This window comes from Neoarius graeffei, chromosome 13 (assembly GCF_027579695.1).
Source record: "Neoarius graeffei isolate fNeoGra1 chromosome 13, fNeoGra1.pri, whole genome shotgun sequence".
NCBI lineage: Eukaryota > Metazoa > Chordata > Actinopteri > Siluriformes > Ariidae > Neoarius > Neoarius graeffei.
In genome coordinates, this window is record NC_083581.1 from 13,558,530 (window position 1) to 13,581,568 (window position 23,039).

General features: G+C 39.8%; 2 protein-coding genes across 7 annotated transcripts in view; one reads left to right on the plus strand and one right to left on the minus strand.

Annotated features, from left to right (window-relative positions):
• gpm6bb (glycoprotein M6Bb) overlaps window positions 1–14,145 on the plus strand; it is a 102,295-nt gene extending 88,150 nt beyond the window's left edge. The window contains exons 7-8 of one of the 4 annotated variants that reach the window (XM_060937269.1): window positions 3,873–3,938; window positions 13,257–14,145. In XM_060937269.1, coding sequence (XP_060793252.1) covers window positions 3,873–3,938; window positions 13,257–13,406 — 216 coding nt within the window. In that variant the 3' untranslated portion in view covers window positions 13,407–14,145. Of the gene's footprint in view, window positions 1–3,872; window positions 3,939–4,141; window positions 5,449–13,256 lie in introns of those variants that run through there. The other 3 variants (XM_060937272.1, XM_060937271.1, XM_060937270.1) reach the window with 3 other exon arrangements.
• A 1,727-nt stretch (window positions 14,146–15,872) lies between these two features.
• ofd1 (OFD1 centriole and centriolar satellite protein) overlaps window positions 15,873–23,039 on the minus strand; it is a 41,675-nt gene continuing 34,508 nt past the window's right edge. For 2 of the 3 annotated variants that reach the window (XM_060937274.1, XM_060937273.1), the window contains exons 17-22: window positions 21,150–21,232; window positions 20,483–20,554; window positions 19,939–20,120; window positions 19,690–19,842; window positions 19,540–19,607; window positions 15,873–16,025 (exon numbers count right to left, since the gene is read on the minus strand). In XM_060937274.1, the coding sequence (XP_060793257.1) occupies window positions 15,977–16,025; window positions 19,540–19,607; window positions 19,690–19,842; window positions 19,939–20,120; window positions 20,483–20,554; window positions 21,150–21,232 (607 nt within the window). In that variant the 3' untranslated portion in view covers window positions 15,873–15,976. Of the gene's footprint in view, window positions 16,026–19,539; window positions 19,608–19,689; window positions 19,843–19,938; window positions 20,121–20,482; window positions 20,555–20,953; window positions 21,059–21,149; window positions 21,233–23,039 lie in introns of those variants that run through there. The other variant, XR_009656046.1, reaches the window with a different exon arrangement.

The window sequence follows — 23,039 nt, forward strand, 5'->3', positions numbered from 1 at the left end:
ACTGATATTGTATTCACAATAGAACATAGACAACATACCAAATGTCGAAAGTGAGACATTTTGAAATTTCATGCCAAATATTGGCTCATTTGAAATTTCATGACAGCAACACATCTCAAAAAAGTTGGGACAGGGGCAATAAGAGGCTGGAAAAGTTAAAAGATACAAAAAAGGAACAGCTGGAGGACCAAATTGCAACTCATTAGGTCAATTGACAATAGGTCATTAACATGACTGGGTATAAAAAGAGCATCTTGGAGTGGCAGTGGCTCTCAGAAGTAAAGATGGGAAGAGGATCACCAATCCCCCCAATTCTGCGCCGACAAATAGTGGAGCAATATCAGAAAGGAGTTCGACAGTGTAAAATTGCAAAGAGTTTGAACATATCATCATCTACAGTGCATAATATCATCAAAAGATTCAAAGAATCTGGAAGAATCTCTGTGCGTAAGGGTCAAGGCCGGAAAACCATACTGGGTGCCCGTGATCTTCGGGCCCTTAGATGGCACTGCATCACATACAGGCATGCTTCTGTATTGGAAATCACAAAATGGGCTCAGGAATATTTCCAGAGATCATTATCTGTGAACACAATTCACCGTGCCATCCGCCGTTGCCACCTAAAACTCTATAGTTCAAAGAAGAAGCCGTATCTAAACATGATCCAGAAGCACAGACGTCTTCTCTGGGCCAAGGCTCATTTAAAATGGACTGTGGCAAAGTGGAAAACTGTTCTGTGGTCAGACAAATCAAAATTTGAAGTTCTTTATGGAAATAAACATGGCCTTGTCCCAACTTTTTTGAGATGTGTTGTTGTCCTGAAATTTAAAATCACCTAATTTTTCTCTTTAAATGATACATTTTCTCAGTTTAAACATTTGATATGTCATCTATGTTCTATTCTGAATAAAATATGGAATTTTGAAACTTCCACATCATTGCATTCTGTTTGTATTTACAATTTGTACTTTGTCCCAACTTTTTTGGAATCGGGGTTGTAAATGAGCCTTGGCCCAGAGAAGACGTCTGCGCTTCTGGATCATGTTTAGATACGGCTTCTTCTTTGAACTTTCGAGTTTTAGCTGGCAACGGCGGATGGCACGGTGAATTGTGTTCACAGATAATGTTCTCTGGAAATATTCCTGAGCCCATTTTGTGATTTCCAATACAGAAGCATGCCTGTATGTGATGCAGTGCCGTCAAAGGGCCCGAAGATCACGGGCACCCAGTATGGTTTTCCGGCCTTGACCCTTACACACAGAGATTCTTCCAGATTCTCTGAATCTTTTGATAATATTACGCACTGTAGATGATATGTTCAAACTCTTTGCAATTTTACACTGTCAAACTCCTTTCTGATATTGCTCCACTATTTGTCGGCACAGAATTAGGGGGATTGGTGATCCTCTTCCCATCTTTACTTCTGAGAGCCGCTGCCACTCCAAGATGCTCTTTTTATACCCAGTCATGTTAATGACCTATTGCCAATTGACCTAATGAGTTGCAGTTTGGTCCTCCAGCTGTTCCTTTTTTGTCCCTTTAACTTTTCCAGCCTCTTATTGCCCCTGTCCCAACTTTTTTGAGATGTGTTGCTGTCATGAAATTTTAAATGAGCCAATATTTGGCATGAAATTTCAAAATGTCTCACTTTCGACATTTGATATGTTGTCTATGTTCTATTGTGAATACAATATCAGTTTTTGAGATTTGTAAATTATTGCATTCCATTTTTATTTACAATTTGTACTTTGTCTCAACTTTTTTGGAATCGGGGTTGTAGTTTGTCAGGTTGTTAGAGGGTTTATGGTTGGGGTGTTTTCTCCACTAGGTATACACATTTATTAATTGCTTGCATATTGCAGGAGGTGTGTTATTTCAGACATTACAGTAATATGTGCAGTTGTTCATGGTTTATATGGTAGTAGTGTTACTCCAGCAGTAATGGTACAACCCCGATTCCAAAAAAGTTGGGACAAAGTACAAATTGTAAATAAAAACGGAATGCAATGATGTGGAAGTTTCAAAATTCCATGTTTTATTCAGAATAGAACATAGATGACATATCAAATGTTTAAACTGAGAAAATGTATCATTTAAAGAGAAAAATTAGGTGATTTTAAATTTCATGACAACAACACATCTCAAAGTTGGGACAAGGCCATGTTTACCACTGTGAGACATCCCCTTTTCTCTTTACAACAGTCTGTAAACGTCTGGGGACTGAGACAAGTTGCTCAAGTTTAGGAATAGGAATGTTAACCCATTCTTGTCTAATGCAGGATTCTAGTTGCTCAACTGTCTTAGGTCTTTTTTGTCGTATCTTCCGTTTTATGATGTGCCAAATGTTTTCTATGGGTGAAAGATCTGGACTTCAGGCTGGCCAGTTCAGTACCCGGACCCTTCTTCTATGCAGCCATGATGCTGTAATTGATGCAGTATGTGGTTTGGCATTGTCATGTTGGAAAATGCAAGGTCTTCCCTGAAAGAGACGTCGTCTGGATGGGAGCATATGTTGCTCTAGAACCTGGATATACCTTTCAGCATTGATGGTGTCTTTCCAGATATGTAAGCTGCCCATGCCACACGCACTAATGCGACCCCATACCATCAGAGATGCAGGCTTCTGAACTGAGCGCTGATAACAACTTGGGTTGTCCTTCTCCTCTTTAGTCCGAATGACACGGCGTCCCTGATTTCCATAAAGAACTTCAAATTTTGATTTGTCTGATCACAGAACAGTTTTCCACTTTGCCACAGTCCATTTTAAATGAGCCTTGGCCCAGAGAAGACGTCTGCGCTTCTGGATCATGTTTAGATACGGCTTCTTCTTTGAACTATAGAGTTTTAGGTGGCAACGGCGGATGGCACGGTGAATTGTGTTCACAGATAATGTTCTCTGGAAATATTCCTGGGCCCATTTTGTGAGTTCCAATACAGAAGCATACCTGTATGTGATGCAGTGTCGTCTAAGGGCCCGAAGATCATGGGCACCCAGTATGGTTTTCTGGCCTTGACCCTTACGCACAGAGATTCTTCCAGATTCTCTGAATCTTTTGATTATATTATGCACTGTAGATGATGATATGTTCAAACTCTTTGCAATTTTACACTGTCGAACTCCTTTCTGATATTGCTCCACTATTTGTCGGCGCAGAATTAGGGGGATTGGTGATCCTCTTCCCATCTTTACTTCTGAGAGCCGCTGCCACTCCAAGATGCTCTTTTTATACCCAGTCATGTTGATGACCTATTGCCAATTGACCTAATGAGTTGCAATTTGGTCCTCCAGTTGTTCCTTTTTTGTACCTTTAACTTTTCCAGCCTCTTATTGCCCCTGTCCCAACTTTTTTGAGATGTGTTGCTGTCATGAAATTTCAAATGAGCCAATATTTGGCATGAAATTTCAAAATGTCTCACTTTCGACATTTGATATGTTGTCTATGTTCTATTGTGAATACAATATCAGTTTTTGAGATTTGTAAATTATTGCATTCCGTTTTTATTTATAATTTGTACTTTGTCCCAACTTTTTTGGAATCGGGGTTGTAGTTTGACTTTTTCTGTATTACAGTAACTGATTCTTTAATGGTTTATGGTAAACGTATTTCTCCAGCAGTGCTGGTAGTTTGTCCACATGTTCGTGTGTTTATGGTGGCTGTAGGTAAATTGCATCATTGTTATTTTTATAAGCGTTACAAACATTTAAAACCGAAACATGCAGTGAAATGATGGAAGGATTAAAGTCTGGAAAAGGAACAGAAAAGAAATGTACATTTTGTTTTTCTCCTTTTTATTTATTTATTTTTACAAGTCACATTGTCTGGAAAATACATAATTTTGCTTTTGTCTTCTCTTCCCCTCCTCTGTTTCAGTTCTACCTGTCCTACCACCTGTATATTGTTGCATGTGCTGGAGCTGGAGCTACTGTCATCGCCATGGTAAGTGTTAAGGCAGGTGTGTACTGACACATCCTTTCCCTCTGAACCTCATTCAGCAGTGTACAACTGTTCTTTCTTCACCATTTAACAGATAAAGTGCTTACAAAGAAGATACATTTAGCGAAATAAAACCCAGGCGTTGGGCTTTTATAATGATTCTGGTTCACCTTATTTATTTAATTCCTTTTCTTCTTCCCCCCCAGTTCATCTACATGATGGCTACCACTTATAACTTTGCTCTTCTGAAGTTTAAGAGCAGAGAAGACTGTTGCACTAAGTTTTAAACATGCACAGGAATCAAATGGACAAAAAAAAGTAAAACTGAGAAAAGGATCCGAACCATAACTTACGATACAATGTATAAATATTTAACTATATCTGTATTTAGCAGTTTTAGACCAGGGAGCTCACCAGTTTCCTAACGATCTTTATATCTTTATATTACTGCAATAATATAAACAGTAGTTGCACTAGCCTTTAAAAGAATGGTTTAAGGGAAACTTTATGCTAATTTTTCACTTGAATGTAGTTGATTTAGCCAAGATGTTTAGCATTAAAATTGCTTAGCTACAAGGTTAATATCGCTAACAAGTCCTCTAGTTAACATTGTACAAACACACTTTTACTTTCTGACATTCTTAAAAGTGGCTGCTTGCATTTTAGTTTTTAGAAAACACGACCCCAGAAACTTAGTTCCTACATTAAACATCAAGGATTCTTTGCTAAAGTTACAAAAGTAAACTCAAATTTACTGAAAAATGTGAGATCAGCAAATCTGTTTTGTGTACAAATTTGACAGTTTTGTGCATTAACAAACAAATAACCAATTAGCATGATGCTAACTGCACACTGAGGTAACACACCTTGCTTGGTTAAGTAGTGCTTCCTTTTTTTCTTCTTTTTTTTTAACTATAAAGAAAACTCAAAGCCCGTGTAAAATGTGTAAAAATTAAAACTATTAACTTTAGCATGAGACTAATAGGGTTGTGCTACATTGTGATTGTTTATTGAAAAAACAAAATTGTTTAGCCAGCAAAATGTATGTTTGATATTTCTTGGGAAAAATGTTTTAGGAAGAAACATTGTGCCAACTGTAAAATTATCCCATTACACATGAGCTTTACATCAGTGCTATGAGGCTAATTAAGGTGACAACCAACCAACTAGCACGGTGTTAACTTTGTATGTACCGTTTGTGCAGTTAACATTAGCTCTTTGCTTGACAAAATACAGCCTGGATAATCTCTAAATATCATCACAATGAGAACCAACATGTTTATTTTGACAGAAATTTCTCCTAATGTACCATCCTTGTTCTGGGATGTAGTGCAGCAAAGTTAACATTTTAACCGGTGTATCTTTTAATTATTTAGAAATTTCTCAGAAATTGCAGTTTTTATTTAGCAGAACAGCTGCATGCCAATTTTTATTTTCTCAGCTTTTCAAGTAATGTTTACTTAGTATTACCTTTAACTTTTGAAAACAAATGTAGACTTGTTTCTTTGATATGCAAAATAAACCTGTTTTGTTTACAAAACCATCCTCCGTGGTGTTCATCATTTTCAGCTACTTTAACTGATGTTCAGCCGCTCATTAACGAGGCTTCATTCATAGCTTTATTTATTTGAAGCGCATGCATTGCAGTTTTTCTTTACTAACCGTTTGCTTTTGCTGGCTTGCATCATTTTCCTGTCTTAATAATAAATCATCGTTTCATGGGGTGTGTGGGTTTTTTTTTGGGGGGGGGAACCTAGCTAGATTTTTGTTGCTATTAGGCTCTCTTGCAGATCCAGTACCTCATAATATGTACATGCCACATGACAATCTTTAGAATCTCATTCATACAGTGGTGCTTGAAAGTTTGTGAACCCTTTAGAATTTTCTATGTTTCTGCATAAATATGATTTAAAACATCAGATTTTCACACAAGTCCTAAAAGTAGATAAAGAGAACCCAGTTAAACAAATGAGACAAAAATATTATACTTGGTCATTTATTTATTTATTGAGGAAAATGATCAAATATTACATATCTGTGAGTTGCAAAAGTATGTGAACATTTGCTTTCAGTATCTGGTGTGACCCCCTTGTGCAGCAATAACTGCAACTACACATTTCCGGTAACTGTTGATCAGTCCTGCACACCGGCTTGGAGGAATTTTAGCCCATTCCTCCATACAGAACAGCTTCAACTCTGGGATGTTGGTGGGTTTCCTCACATGAACTGCTCGCTTCAGGTCCTTCAACAACATTTCGATTGGATTAAGGTCAGGACTTTGACTTGGCCATTCCAAAACATTAACTTTATTCTTGAACCATTCTTTGGTAGAATGACTTGTGTGCTTCGGGTCATTGTCTTGCTGCATGACCCACCTTCTCTTGAGATTCAGTTCATGGACAGATGTCCTGACATTTTCCTTTACAATTTCCTGGTATAATTCAGAATTCATTGTTCCATCAATGATGGCAAGCCATCATGGCCCAGATGCAGCAAAACAGGCCCAAACCATGATACTACCACCACTATGTTTCACAGATGTGATAAGGTTCTTATGCTGGAATGCAGTGTTTTCCTTTCTCCAAACATAGAACTTTTTGGTTTCAACAAGAAGTGTTATTTTGGTCTCATCCATCCACAAAACATTTTTCCAATAGCCTTCTGGCTTGTCCACATGATCTTTAGCAAACTGCAGAAGAGCAGCAATGTTCTTTTTGGAGAGCAGTGGCTTTCTCCTTGCAACCCTGCCATGCACAACATTGTTGTTCAGTGTTCTCCTGATGGTGGACTCATGAACATTAGCCAATGTGAGAGAAGCCTTCAGTTGCTTAGAAGTTACCCTGGGGTCCTTTGTGACCTTGCCGACTATTACACGCCTTGCTCTTGGAGTGATCTTTGTTGGTTGACCACTCCTGGGGAGGGTAACAATGGTCTTGAATTTCTCCATTTGTACACAATCTGTCTGACTGTGGATTGGTGGAGTCCAAACTCTTTAGAGATGGTTTTGTAACCTTTTCCAGCCTGATGAGCATCAACGACGCTTTTTCTGAGGTCCTCAGAAATCTCCTTTGTTTGTGCCATGATACACTTCCACAAACACGTGTTGTGAAGATCAGACTTTGATAGATCCCCGTTCTTTAAATAAAACATGGTGCTCACTCACACCTGATTGTCATCCCATTGATTGAAAACACCTGACTCTAATTTCAGCTTCAAATTAACTGCTAATCCTAGAGGTTCACATACTTTTGCCACTTACAGATGGATATTAGATTAGATAAAACTTTATTGATCCCTTTGGGAGGGTTCCCTCAGGGAAATTAAGATTCCAGCAGCATCATTACAGATGAACAGAGAAAAGAAATAGAGAACTTCTACCTAAATTAAAATAAGTATTTACATATACAAATATAAAAGAATAAGATATGGGGGAGGGGGGAAAGGGGGGATTAGGGTGTGTGTGTGGGGGGAGAGCAGGAAAGATATTGCACATTGTCCGGTATTGCTTATTGTTAGGCTAGGCTACTGCTCCTTTCCATCCTCTGTCCTCCTGTTACCTCTCCTCCCCCCCAAGAGAGGAGTTGTACAGTCTAATGGCGTGAGGGACAAAGGAGATTTTGAGTCTGTTCGTCCTGCACTTGGGAAGGAGCATTCTGTCACTGAACAGGCTCCTCTGGTTGCTGATGACGGTGTGCAAAGGGTCACTGGCATTGTCCATGATGTTCGTTTGTCCATAGACCTCTTCTCTGCCACCGTCACCAGAGAGTCCAGCTTCATGCCGACCACAGAGCTGGCCCGCCTGATCAGTTTGTCCAGCCTGGATGTGTCCTCCTTGGATGTGCTGCCCCCCCCCAGCACACCATGGTGTAAAACAGGACACTGGCAACCACAGACTGATAGAACATCCACAGGAGTTTCCTGCAGATGTTAAAGGACCGCAGCCTCCTAAGGAAGTATAGCCTGCTCTGTCCTTTCCTGTATGAGTGATTGGTGTTGCAAGTCCAGTCCAGCTTGCTGTCCAGCCACAGCCCGAGGTACTTGTAGGAATCCACAGCCTCCACCTCAACTCCCTCGATCAGAACTGGTTGTGACCTTGGTTTGGACCTCTGTCAATGACCAGCTCCTTGGTCTTCGAGGTGTTGAGCTGCAGATGGTTCCTGTTGCACCACGCAGCAAAGTCCCTCACCAGGCTCCTATACTCCTCCTCTCTGTCGTCACTGATACACCCAACGATGGCTGTGTCATCGGCAAACTTCTGAATGTGACACAGCTTCGAGTTGTAGCAGAAGTCCGTGGTGTACAGGGTGAAGAGAAGAGGGGCCAGCACCGTGCCCTGGGGTGCTCCAGTGCTGCTAATTACAGCGTCAGACGTGATGTCCTTCAGCCTGACGTACTGTGTGGCCTGTCAGTGAGGTAGCTGGAGATCCAGGTGACCAGGCAGGGGTCCACTCGCATCCTGTTCAGTTTGTCCTGAAGCAATAGGGGCTGGATGGTGTTGAAGGCACTCAAGAAGTCCAAGAAGAGGATCCTCACTGTGCCATTTCCCTTATCCAGATGCGAGTGGGCTCAGTGTAGCAGGTAGAGGATGGCGTCTTCTACACCAACACCTGCCCGGTACGCGAACTGCAGACAATCCTGGGCATGTTGCACCTGGGCCCTGAGGAGGCTGAGGAAGAGCCGCTCCAACGTCATCATCAGATGTGAAGTGAGTGCCACTGGTTGGAAGTTGTTCAGCTCGCTGGGCCAATTCTTTTTGGGAACTGGAACGATACATGATGTCTTTCAGAGGGTTGGCACTCTCCCCAGCTGCAGGCTGAAGTTGAAGATGCGTTGGAGTGGTTCACCCAGTTCAGCAGCGCAGGTCTTCAGTAGTCGTGGACACACCTTGTCCGGGCCTGCTGCTTTCCTGGGGTGAAGCTTCCTCAGTTGACCTCTGACCTGGTCTGCAGTAATGCATAGAGGAGTCTGTGTTGAGGTGGGGGAGGAGGGGGCTGCTGTGATGACTGGGGGGAGGTGTGTTGAGGGAAGGAGAGATGGCTGCAGTGAGGGAGAGGGTGGGGGGGACGTGGGCTGGTTGAACCTATTGGAAAAAGTCATTCAACTCTTTCGCCCTCTCCACTGTCCCCTCAACAACTCTGGTCTTTGTATTGTGGCCTGTGATGGTTTTCACACCTTCCCAGACCTCCCTCATGCTGTTCTCCTTCAGCTTCTGCTCCACCTTTCTCCTGTAGCTGTCCTTAGCTTCCCTCATGCAGCGTTTCACCTCCTGCTGTGCTGCTTTCATTGCCTCCCTATCCCTGCTCCTGAAGGGGGCCTTCTTCCTGTTGAGGACAGCTTTGACTTCCTGTGTTACCCATGGCTTATTATTAGGGTAACACCATACAGTCTTGGCAGGGGAGACCACGTCTGCACAGAAGTTGAGGTAATCTGTCAGACGGTGTGTCAGCCCCTCTATGTCCTCACAGTGTGGGCTAAGCAGCACATCCCAGTCCGTGATGTCATAGCAGTCTCTGAGGGCATCTTCCATTTCAGGGGACCACCTCCTGATGGAGCTAGTTGTTGCAGGCTGCCTTTGAACCAGGGGGGTGTACTTCGGCTGTAGAAGAACCAGGTTGTGGTCAGACTTCCCCAGTGGAGGGAGGGGTGTGACACTGTATGCATCCCTCACATTAGCATACAGCAAGTCAATTGTCTTGTTGTTCCTTGTTGGATAATCCACAGCCTGGTAAAAAGCAGCCAAAGTAGAGTCCAAAGTAGCATGATTAAAGTCCCCAGAAATGATGATAAATGCCTCAGGGTGCTGTGTCTGCAGCCTTGCTGTGACAGAGTGAATCCTCTCACATGCAGCAGCTGCATCTGCCTTCGGAGGGATGTAAACACAGATGGTGATCACGTGACTGAACTCCCTCAGCAGATAATATGGCCGCAGGCTAACGGGTAGCAGCTCCAAGTCTGGGCAACATAAAACTGTCTTTACGGAGATACGTCCCGGGTTACACCAGCGGTTGTTCACATAAATGATGAGTCCCCCACCTTTGCTTTTCCCGCATGTGTTAGTGTCTCTGTCGGCCTTCACAGCAGTGAATCCCCACAGGTCCACGTTAGCATCCGGTACAAGGTGTGTTAGCCATGTCTCCGTAAAGATAAATAAGCTGCTCTTCCAGTAAATTCGCTGGTTGTTCAGAGTGGAAAGCTCGTCGGCTTTATTCGGCAGCGAGTTCACATTCCCTATGATAACGGAGGGAATGGATGGTTTGCAGCGCCGCCGGTTGTCCGCTAGCCTAGCCTTTAGCTTAGCTCCAGCTTTGCAGCCCCTGGGTTTCCTCCTCAGCTCTGCCGGGATGGGGTGTCGTATCCCAGCTCGTCCCATTGTTTTCAGGGCCAGCAGCTCCTCTCTCGAATAAGTGAGAAAACTGGCTCCTGGTTGCGTGTTAAAGTTAAATATATCCATGTTATATAGTTAAACACACTATCTTCGTAAGAAGAGCAAAAACGTTAAAAAAAGGTGGAAAAAAGAGGTTTAAAGAGCTAAAAACTGGAGAGGCAGCCATCTCACACAGCGCCCAGAGTGATATGTAATATTGGATAATTTTCCTCAATAAATAAATGACCAAGTATAATATTTTTGTCTCATTTGTTTAACTGGGTTCTCTTGATCTACTTTTAGGACTTGTGTGAAAATCTGATGATGTTTTAGGTTATATTTATGCAGAAATATAGACAATTCTAAAGGGTTCACAAACTTTCAAGCACCACTGTAACATTACGTTACCTGTTTTGTGGGGACTGTGCTAGATGTTAATAGGTTCTCACTTGCAGAGGCAGTATGATGATAGATAGATAGATAGATAGATAGATAGATAGATAGATAGATAGATAGATAGATAGATAGATAGATAGATAGATAGATAGATAGATAGATAGATAGATAGATAGATTCTAACTGTAAGCATTAGGTGGTTTGCGGGGACCTAATGTTTAGTGAGGACGTAGCCAGACTGTGAGGGATTTTTTTTGTTTGTTTTTCCTTCTCCCCGCATGGTCACCACCTGAAATTATTTTCCTATGACAATGTTCCCAAATTGTTTTATTCCTCTTATACCGCAGTAATTTACCAACAAAATTAAATTATATCCTTTTATAGCTACATTTAATGTTGTGGAATGTCTACAAAACAAGTTAGTTCTTGTTCTTGCTTACGTTATAGTAGCTACTGCAGCAGTTATAGCAGCAATTAAACAGTCATTCCCTCACCACCCTTTTATTTTTTCCTTTTTCTTACTACGACAAATAAATGTACAGAATTGCGTTACAGAGAAACCATAAAGTCAGGAATAAAGTTATAGAAACAATAATGTATTAATATAGAATGAGTGTATTAATATACAGTGGTGCTTGAAAGTTTGTGAACCCTTTAGAATTTTCTATATTTCTGAATAAATATGACCTAAAACATCATCAGATTTTCACACAAGTCCTAAAAGTAGATAAAGAGAACCCAGTTAAACAAATGAGACAAAAATATTATACTTGGTCATTTATTTATTGATGAAAATGATCCAATATTACATATCTGTGAGTGGCAAAAGTATGTGAACCTCTAGAATTAGCAGTTAATTTGAAGGTGAAATTAGTGTCAGGTGTTTTCAATCAATGGGATGACAATCAGGTGTGAGTGGGCACCCTGTTTTATTTAAAGAACAGGGATCTATTAAAGTCTGATCTTCACAACACGTTTGTGGAAGTGTATCATGGCACGAGCAAAGGAGATTTCTGAGGACCTCAGAAAAAGCGTTGTTGATGCTCATCAGGCTGGAAAAGGTTACAAAACCATCTCTAAAGAGTTTGGACTCCACCAATCTACAGTCAGACAGATTGTGTACAAATGGAGGAAATTCAAGACCATTGTTACTCTTCCAGGAGTGGTTGACCAACAAAGATCACTCCGAGAGCAAGGCGTGTAATAGTCGGCGCGGTCACAAAGGACCCCAGGGTAACTTCTAAGCAACTGAAGGCCTCTCTCACATTTGGCTAATGTTAATGTTCATGAGTCCACCATCAGGAGAACACTGAACAACAATGGTGTGCATGGCAGGGTTGCAAGGAGAAAGCCACTGCTCTCTAAAAAGAACATTGCTGCTCATCTGCAGTTTGCTAAAGATCATGTGGACAAGCCAGAAGGCTATTGGAAAAATGTTTTGTGGACGGATGAGACAAAAATAAAACTTTTTGGTTTAAATGAGAAGCGTTATGTTTGGGGAAAGGAAAACACTGCATTCCAGCATAAGAACCTTATCCCATCTGTGAAACATGGTGGTGGTAGCATCATGGTTTGGGCCTGTTTTGCTGCATCTGGGCCAGGACAGCTTGCCATCATTGATGGAACAATGAATTCTGAATTATACCAGCGAATTCTAAAGGAAAATGTCAGGACATCTGTCCATGAACTGAATCTCAAGAGAAGGTGGGTCATGCAGAAAGACAACGACCCTAAGCACACAAGTTGTTCTACCAAAGAATGGTTAAAGAATAATAAAGTTCATGTTTTGGAATGGCCAATTCAAAGTCCTGACCTTAATCCAATCGAAATGTTGTGGAAGGACCTGAAGTGAGCAGTTCATATGAGGAAACCCACCAACATCCCAGAGTTGAAGCTGTTCTGTACGGAGGAATAGGCTAAAATTCCTCCAAGCCAGTGTGCAGGACTGATCAACAGTTACCGCAAATGTTTATTTGCAGTTATTGCTGCACAAGGGGATCACACCAGATACTGAAAGCAAAGGTTCACATACTTTTGCCACTCACAGATATGTAATATTGGATCATTTTCCTCAATAAATAAATGACCAAGTATAATATTTTTGTCTCATTTGTTTAACTGGGTTCTCTTTATCCACTTTTAGGACTTGTGTGAAAATCTGATGATGTTTTAGGTCAGATTTATGCAGAAATGTAGAAAATTCTAAAGGGTTCACAAACTTTCAAGCACCACTGTAAATGTGTGGCTGCTGTCAGGGAAAATCAGTCCACACATTCCGACTGAACACAAGCCAGAATGATGGCAGTGTGGTGTAAATAATACTGTTTTTTTTTTTTTTTTTTTTTGTGTGTGTGTGTGTGTGTGTCTGGATTGCATGTTGTGTTGGGAGACAGACCTGTGTGTATGTAGCTGCAGCTAGCTTATTTTGGGTTTTTGCCGCTGGTCTGTTTCCTTGTTGCATCGCAACTCAAACTTTTTTTTTTTTTTTGTGGGAATGTAATGAGCTTTCTTTGCTTTTCTGCTTGCTTTTTGCCATCGTTAACAGCTTCTCTCTCTCTCAGATCCACTACCTTATGATCCTCTCGGCGAATTGGGCCTACCTAAAGGACGCGAGTCAAATGCATGCATACCAAGACATCAAAACAAAGGAGGAGCAAGAACTGCAAGACATCCAATCACGTTCAAAAGAATGCCTCAATTCCTACTCGTAAGAATTCTGTTAACATTGGCAAGAAAAAATAAAAATGGTGACACCAATCTACGAACACCGCAAAGCTAACTAACGCTGCTTTCACCAGCTAACACCTGTCTGCACTAACCTCCATGCTGGCGCTTGTTCCATGTGCGTGTCTTAAGATTTTCAGTTTGCAACAGTTTTTTTTTGTTTGTTTTTTTTGCTAGTGTTGTTGAAACTGTTGCACTATTCAAAACAGGACAAAAGCTAAAGATTTAATTTGAAAAATGTATTTGTAAGTTAAGTTCTGATTAAAGTTTAGTCATGACACAACATTTATGAGCCTTATGACAAATCACTGTACTGTAGTACGGTAGGAATTTTTAAAAAAAATTTTAAAAAATGTTTAGTTTTGACAAATGTAAAGGCTGTTTGGGTTTTGTTGAATCTGAACATGTTTTTTCTTTTTTTTTTAAATTGGAAACTATTAATAAACAAACTTGAGAATTCATGAATTTATAAATGCTGTCTGTGGTTTTAAATAAATAAAGTGACTACTTTTCTGCCCCAAAAGAAGAATCCAAAATGTCTACCTCAGATGGACCACAGTGACTGTTCATAACCACTCAATTCATTTAAATATGGCTGGAAATTTTTTTTTTTTTAAGAATTTTTTTTTAAAACTTGGTTTTCCAGAAACAACCAGCAGTCAGTAAAAGATGTTTTTTTTTTTTTTTTAATACATTTGAAAATCTCCAAGTTATAGCTGGTGCAAAATACAAGCTAATTTTCCCCAAAGTTACTGAAACTTTTATTTTTAGCTTCATATAATTGTAATGTAGGCTTTTAAAATGCAGTTATCAAATTAATTCACTCTTTGATGACCAGACTTTTTTTTAACTGTTAGTTTACTCTCTCGATAAACATATGGTTTTTGTTAAATTTAAAATTTCTTAAATTTAATGGACTGAGATTATTCAAAACTCCTTCAGTGAGAAAATGGGACTATTTTACACACACGCGTCCAAAAACTGAGCTATTTCAACAGCATTAAACCCAATTTTTCCCGAAGTATTCTCAATAATTATCTTTGTCGAAAAAAAGCAATAAATGACAGTGATGTTTTTTTAGATGAGACGTTTCTCTTTTCCATGCTGATCATTCTTTTACAAAACATTTCTAACATTTGCAGTTACTTTGGAATAATTGCAATTATAGTTTTATTGTTGTATGGGGATGTTTTTTCTGAATGATTTGATATGCCATACTGATGGTGAAAGATTTGTCAGAAGTTCATAAAAAGAACTTGTTCATTTTTAGAATTTAAACTAGCTTATTTAATTTTATTTCCCCCCCTTTCAAAAAATGCAATCTTCTGGAAACAAGAGTCTGTAAACTCAAGACTGTGGAGAAAATACTTATTTGATGTTTAGACATTATTTGCTTTATTTTTGTTTTTTGTACTTGGACTGAAATGGTTCAGATTTCAGTTAAGTATAAATATTAAATCTATTTACTGTTCCAGCTGTCAGAAGGCCTGATACTGAGAAAGTGTTTAAAGTTCTTCACTGAATGTTTCATTGATGTTTAATTTAGAAGATAATTACAGGGAGATTTGATGATTCCTTACGGTTACTTTTGCATTGAGGAAAAAAAAATTGACAAAATGTAGTCATTTGTACTGACGTATCTAGTAGGCAGTGTTTGCCTTTTTCTCTTTTATATAACTTCCTTGTTCACTTTTTTCAGATGTAGAACTAGTTTTTAAAAGGTTTAGACCTTTTAGTCACTTGTATTCATTCAGAAGTGTGTATGATGTACTGTAACTGTTGATAATAGATATGGAAGGATACTATTATGATGATTTCCATTTTAATTGTAACTGGTATTCAATTTGTAATAGAGTTAGATGATCCATTGCATGAGGTTTATCATAAAGTTGGACAAACCTGATTCAATGTTTTATCTAAAAATAAATTTCTAGCAAATTTCAGGATTTATTTCAAGACTTGAAGCTCTACATCAGAAGAAGTGGAAACGTGGTTGGTTATTAGAAGTAAAACTGGGGAGAATTAGAACTGTGGAGTTATGTAATGACTGTTACCTTTTCTGTAAGTTTATTTCAGCTGTTGGTCTCACTGCAGTTTATTAACCAGTTTGGTAAAGTGTGTGTAGTGTTTTTGTTTTTTAATTTTTTTTAAATAATTAAAAATAAACATCTTGTCAGACTTTTTTTTCCTCTCTTTTTTCCATTTTATTTTTTTATTAAACAATTTTTTTAAATTGTAATTTTCGATTAAAAAAAAGTTTCAACTTGAAATTTCATGATTTAATTGCTCTTAAATGAACTGTTCTTCAGGTGGATATCCAGTTTAATATTATTGATGTATTGCATTTAACAAATGTTAAAAGGAAGAGACTAAGATTATCAATAACATGACTTTTTCCAGATAAACCAAACACTTTGAATAAACGGAGAACAAAAATTACTAAAACATTCAAAAACATTTCTGAAACCATTTTATAGTCCTGTTAATTCAACATTCTTAAATTTAAACTCCCACTGCACACTTAAAAAAAAAAATAATCATAAAATGGACGAATCAATCACCAAAAATCATCATCATCAGCGTTCTCGTGGGAAAAAGCGGTGATGCTACAGGCACACACACACACAGAGAGAGGGGAAGACAGACACACACGTTAATACATCACTTATAATAATACACACAAACCACCTTAAAAACTGGGATAAACAATGAAACTAGAATCACCACTCTAATTCTCTCAAGGTGTTCCTGATGTGTTCACAAGAACATGAGGTCACAGTGACCTTGACCACCAAATCCTAATCAGTTCATCTTTGAGTCCATTTGAATGTTTTTACCAAATTTGAAGAAATTCCCTCAGGGCGTTCTTTAGATATCACGTTCACAAGAACCGGACTGACGGATGTACAGACTGACAGATAACCTGAAATCGTAAAGCCTCCAGCCACAGCTGTCCCCAGCACCAGAACAATATAAAGCTATTTTAATTAAACCACCTGAACATATGAACATGGTATAGTCACATCAGCTGAAGAAAGAGAAGAGCAAGCGTGATTAGTCTGTAATGTATCAGACACGCCCACTCTACCATATGTACAGTATAAGAGTGACAAATTAAAGGAAAAACCTCTGGGTCTGTTGTGCCTTGGGGGCATTTATTTATTTTTGCTGTTATGTTTTGACTCCACTTGTCCATATAGAGCAGGGGTACTCAATAGGCGGACTCCGGTCCGGATCCGGACCCAAACGCAATAAAATTCGGACGGAGACGAAATTCAATATTCTAATTTCATCATAGTGATTCAAGCGAGATTTCATTGGCACGTGATTACACGCTATATCTATCTTTTTTCCTCTCCTGGATGCGATTCTGATCATGTATTTACCTTGTGCCCAAGCCAATGTCCAATCAGCAGATGTGTATAATAACATCACTATAACAGCTCAGTGTGACCACGAACTCTGGGAGTGTTTTTCCCCACCGCTATCTGTGGATCACGCAGGCCACCATTCACTACAACGCGAGCAGATCTGCAAATGGTACCTGTTTGTTTAGCAAGCAGAAACCATGGCATGCTCCAAACATGACAAAAAGCGAAAGGTGGATTCCGAAAATCGTGAATTTAAGTTAGAGTGGACCGACAAATATGCATTTGTGCTGCCTGCGGGGAGCACGAAACCAATGTGTTTAATTTGTAATGAGACAGTTGCCCTTGTCAAAAGTGGAAACGTGAAACGTCATTACGAAACAAAACATGGCCACTTCGAGCAGAATTACCCACAAAACTCCGAGGTAAGGACCAGAAAGATAAGCCAAATGCAAGCATCATACCAAGCAACGCGCAATGTGATAGTCAGGTCAGCCACACAACAGGAGCGTGCAACTGAAGCCTCACTGCAAGTGGCATGGGTCTTAGGCAAGCACAAAAAACATTCACTGACATGGAAATCGTGAAGGAGTGCATGAATGAAGTAGCAATCGCTCTGTTTGAGGGAAATCAAAGAGATGACATCATACAAAAAATAAATCAAATACCCCTCTCTGATTCCACTGCAGTAAGACGAACTGAAATCCTTGCTGATGATTTACTGGGCCAAATGGAATCTGCTGTTAAAAAGGCTAAATGCATATCATTGGCTTTGGATGAATCCACAGACAACACAGGTAATGCCCAACTTCTGGTGTTTGTCAGATTTTTTGATGAAGAGAAGGGGGAATTCTTTGAAGATGTGTTAGGTCTCACAACCCTTGATGGGTACACAAGAGGGGATGACATTTATGAAGCAGTGATGGAGATGTTGAGAGTCTGAGAGATAGACCTGAAGCATGTTGTTTCAATTGCTACTGATGGAGCCCCAAGTATGACTGGGAGAGACAGGGGGTTAGTGTCCCGCTTAAAAGCTCATCACCCTGACCTCATAGCATACCACTGTGTCATTCATCAGATGGTTTTGTGTACCAGCCTTGGAGAGAAGTATTCAGAAATCATGACAACAGTAATGAGACTCGTAAATTTTTTGAGGGCATCATCTGCTCTGCAACATCGCTTGCTGCGCTCATTCCTCACAGAGGTTAATGCAGAATTTAATGATTTGCTTCTTCACAACAATGTCAGGTGGCTTAGTAAAGGCAAAGTACTGGAGTGGTTTTGGACACTACGGAAAGAGCTAGAAATGTTTCTGTTGGATCAGAAGAGTCCAAAAGCAAAACAATTTGTGGAATTCCTGCAAAACAATGAAAAAATGGAAATTGCTGCATTTCTATCTGACATTACTTGCCACCTTAATGATCTGAATTTGAAGCTCCAGGGCAAAAATAACACAGTGTGTAACCTCATGTCAGCTATCCATGCTTTTCAAAGGAAACTGGAAATATTCAAAAGTGACATACAGGAGGAGGGCCTGCTTCACTTCCCAAAAATGAAAAGTCAAGCTTCAGGAAGACATCATCACAATTATGCTGAATTCCTGGACAAATTGATTGAAAATTTTGAAACTTGCTTTGGAGATTTCACTTTGGGAAAACAAGTGTTACTGTGCATTGAAAATCCATTCCTGGTAAAAAATATCACAGAATTCTCAACTGAAGCCCTGAAGGTCTGCCCATGGGCTAGTGCTGCTTCCCTTCAATCAGAGCTGATTGAGCTTCAGGAAAACCTTGCACTGCAGGAATCTGTCTGTGACCCTGCCACCTTTTGGACTAAGATGGTCCCGAGCAGGTGTCCCCGTCTTGCAGGAAATGGCCCTTCAAATTCTCACCATGTTCCCTTCAACATACTGTTGTGAGTCTGCCTTTTCAACTATGAATATGTTGAAGAACAAATACAGGAGCACAATCACTAATGAACATTTACATCAGTGTCTACGCCTGGTCCTCACACCTTTCATGCCCAAGTTTAAAGAACTGGTGGCACAAAAAAGGTGTCACCTTTCACACTGATATGGACAGAACATATCACATTTTGTGCATAGTTCAATAAATGTTTTTGTGGATTTACTGCCTTTTTTTGTTCGGAGTTCTAATTTTGGAATTAAATTGTCACTATTCCTGGACAGATTGGAAATTTGGTGAGTGGACCTTTTGAGTTTCTAATTGAGTACCCCTGAGATAGAGCTAATAGAGCTTCCCCTCTATATTATAGAGGGAAGCAAATCAGTCCTGTAGTTCTTCTGACTGATCTAATAACCTGATGGATGTGGCTTCTTCCAGGATAACTCCACCCCATCCACAGGACACAAAAGCTCACTGAATGATTTGATGAAAATGAAAATAATGCAAATTGTATGCTCAGGCCACATACTACACAGCGCTTTCCACCAACATCGCCACATAAATGGTGTTCATCTTTTGACAGAAAGAAGTCCATAGTGAGAGGCAGGAGCTACAGCCAATCAGGACAGAGTAAAGGTGTGAGAACAGGTCCAGAGATGTGCAGAGTTGATGCCAAGGAGTACTGAAGCTGTTCTGGTGGCTCGACATGTTACTAACATGCTTAATGTTGGTTTTTCCTTTAATTTGTCACCTCTCCTGACAGAGATTATGGAGAATCCAGAAGAAAATGTCCATTCTCTTGCTTTCTCACTCTCTCTCTTACACACACACACACACACACCCCTCACCTGTCGTCCTTGTGGTCAGACAGCACTATTAGTTCAGGACTCTGGTTTTCGGAGTCTTTCTTCATGTTCTGAAAGAAAAAAATCTGCTGAATACACATACCCACACACACCGGTATCTTCTACGGTATGTGCGTGCATGCATGTGTGTACCTGCTCTCTCTCACTCTCTCTCCCCTGCATCACCATCAGCATGTATTTGTGTAACAGACTGTCCTGAGCCTCCTCCACCATCTTCACATTGGTCTTCTTGTCCTGATTCTCAGTCCCTCCTCTCTTCCCTTCCTCCTCGTCATGAAGATCCTCCTTCAAAGCAGAGAAACTTTCAGCTCCTGAAATTTCGCAATACAATATATGATACGAGGTTCTTTTTCACTGATGCCTATTTTGCAAATCACTGACCAACTCCTGTTGGAATCTCTCCAGTTCTCTCCTCTCCCTCTCCTGAGCCTCCTGTCTCTCCTGCTGTCTCCTCTCCTCCTTCATCCTCCTCTCTTCCTGCCACCTCCTCTCCTCTTCGTCCTTCATCCTCCTCTCCTCCTCTTCCTCCTCATGCTTCTTTCCAGCAGGTGACTGAACTACATCTGGACCAGAAAAAAATACATACACAACACAGGAACATTTGGTACCTGGAACTGATTTTCCCACTGGCCACCAAGCTGTGCGAGTTCTGGTACCTGCTTAAAATCAGCACCAACAGAACTTAATGGTACTTGTGCATGGAAGTCTGTGCTTTTTTTTTTATGCTGGTGTAAAAGTGCTCTAATCATCAGCGATGGTTGTAATGTGGCAAAATCAGGACATACGTATTTAACATATTAAAGACTATACGGAGCTTCCTGCCTACATAAAAATACCATAAATCTTATGATCTCCTGCAAGAGCTAGAGGGGTCATCTAATTAAAATCCGATCAAGTTAACAGTGTACATAATGAATTAACTCACCATGTTTTTCTACGTGTGTGTGTGCTTCCTCCATGGACTGGTCTTGTTGCTGCTCTGAACTGTAGGGGGAATCTGCAGGACAAGATATGTATGTCAACAATAATATTTAAGTTATTCACTGAAAGTGAAGTGAATATTGGTAAATAATAATCGAGATGAAGTTGAGGTAATTATTCACCAATATTCACTGAGCCTGAGGTAGATAATTGTTTTAGTATAAATACACAGGTGATTATTAAAAAAATGCATTTATTTCAAACTTCAAAAGCAGCATGTAAATGTAATAAAGGCACGGCACAGACTTGTGTCACTTATCTACGCTGAGTCACATAAAACACTTTGTTTTGAAATCGATAAAATAAATCCTAATTCCACCTTAGCTTTGAATAGTTTTTGACCAAACTTCATAACATCTTTAATGCTTTTGGGAACAGCATTTTCTTTCATCATTTGTAATTCTTCCTCACTTACCGTGACGATGTGATTGGCTGCCATTTTGCCAAGTCACTCGAGGTGATGATCAAGAAATAATCCAAATCTCTCAACCAATCAGCATGCGTGATTTTCTATAATCACCTCCGTATTTATACAAAACCAAATTATTATTATTAGTTGTAGTAATTATACTTTATGATAAATCATTTATGATATATTTTATAATTCTTACCTGTTTGAGGTTTGGTCAGGTCCTGAATGCTGATTTTTTCTGGCTGTGGTGATGAACTGGAGATCATTTGCAGGTTTGGAGGGCTGGAGGATGAATGAATGAATATATATATATATATATATATATATATATATATATATATATATATATATATATATATATATATGTATTTTTTTTTAAAGCATATTTATACCAAAAACACTGTGTGTGTGTGTGTGTGTGTGTGTGTGTGTGTGTGTGTTAGTAGTAGACATGTTTAAATCAGTGTTTATCAGCTCTGAATAAACTGTTTTAACATTTCAATATGCACTCGATCATGTGACATCACCACAAAAGTTCAAAAGTTCACCTAATGTTAGCTAACTTGCTTGGCTACTAGTTTAATTGCACAATATAATACTAGAGTCCTCAATGCAAACAAAGTAAAGACACTGAGAGCCGGAAAACCAAATAAAATCAGGAATGTCAACATTTTCCTCAGATGTGTTGACAAATTACAAAAAGACTCTGTTCAGCTAAAACAGCTACGCTGCAATGACACTTAGCATTGAATGCTCAGCAAACTTCCTGCATGGGTTCTGCTGTAATGAGAAACACCAACACTATATTCAGCTGAAGAAATGGAAAGAAAATATAATCATGAAGTCAAATGATGGAGTCAGAGATTACATCAGTGGCGGCTGGTGGGCTTTGAAATACGGGAAGCGCAGGGGTTTTTTTAATCAAATTTTTCAATTATTTGTCAGTTTGTTGTTATTTATATGTGAATTCTGCCATGTTCGACTCTGACCCTGCCAAATAAACATGAACTTAAGGTAGGCATATCAGGTGAAAAACAAATTCAATCCAAATTGCTTTAAACTGGTCTCATTGAATTCAGAATTGAATGCAGAACAACATTTTTTTTTTACAGAATTAAAATATGTTTATACATTCTTAAAATATTAAAAATCAAAGATTGAAAAAACCACTTAATTTTTAGAAAGCTGATATTATGTATTAGGATAACATGGTCAAAAATGGGCCTAATTAACGAATGAGATCAAATGCTTTTGCTTAATAACTTTATTTTTCAAGATATTTACATGGAAATTGGCAGGCACACAGAATGTTGTACAACCCCGATTCCAAAAAAGTTGGGACAAAGTACAAATTGTAAATAAAAATGGAATGCAATAATTTACAAAGCTCAAAAACTGATATTGTATTCACAATAGAACATAGACAACATATCTGTGGTAGCGGGGGCGTGGTCAAGCGCCAGTCTGTGACAGGACAGCAGAGTCAGGGAAGGTAAGTGGCAGAATCACTACACCTGACGGCAATTAACCTGTGTTTGTGTGTGTCTTCCCAGTGACCGCACTCTATTTAAGGAGGGAGAGCGAGAGCAGAGGAGCTCTCCCCGGAACCAGACGCCAAGTGCGTGTGGGTGTCTGTAAACGCTAAAACATAGTTGTTAAGGCCAATTTATGCTGACAACGCAGTCCTCGCAGACAGTGTCACAGATAGCGTCCGCGTAGCCCCCCCACCTTCGCAGACGCTCTGCGTGCACCTCCCAAAAATTGTGACCACCGCAGAAGCCTCGCAGACAGCGTCGCAGACAAGAGGGCTCTGATTGGTCCACTCTACATCCGCTGTACACGCACTTCCGCTTCCCTACTTTCCCGGTTTGTTTTGTTTTCACTACCGCCATTTTTAAAAACACGAGCGAAGCTGGAGCAGCACGAAGAGCGGTTGATCGAGGAAGTGAGGAAGTACGTACATCTATACGACTCCAGTTCTAGTCATTATAAGTAACCGGAGGATAAACACTCCACTAACCACACCCACCAACTACTCCTAGCGATTTCACGACTTCGCGCCCCCTTGCGTTGTAGCGGTGAATAACAT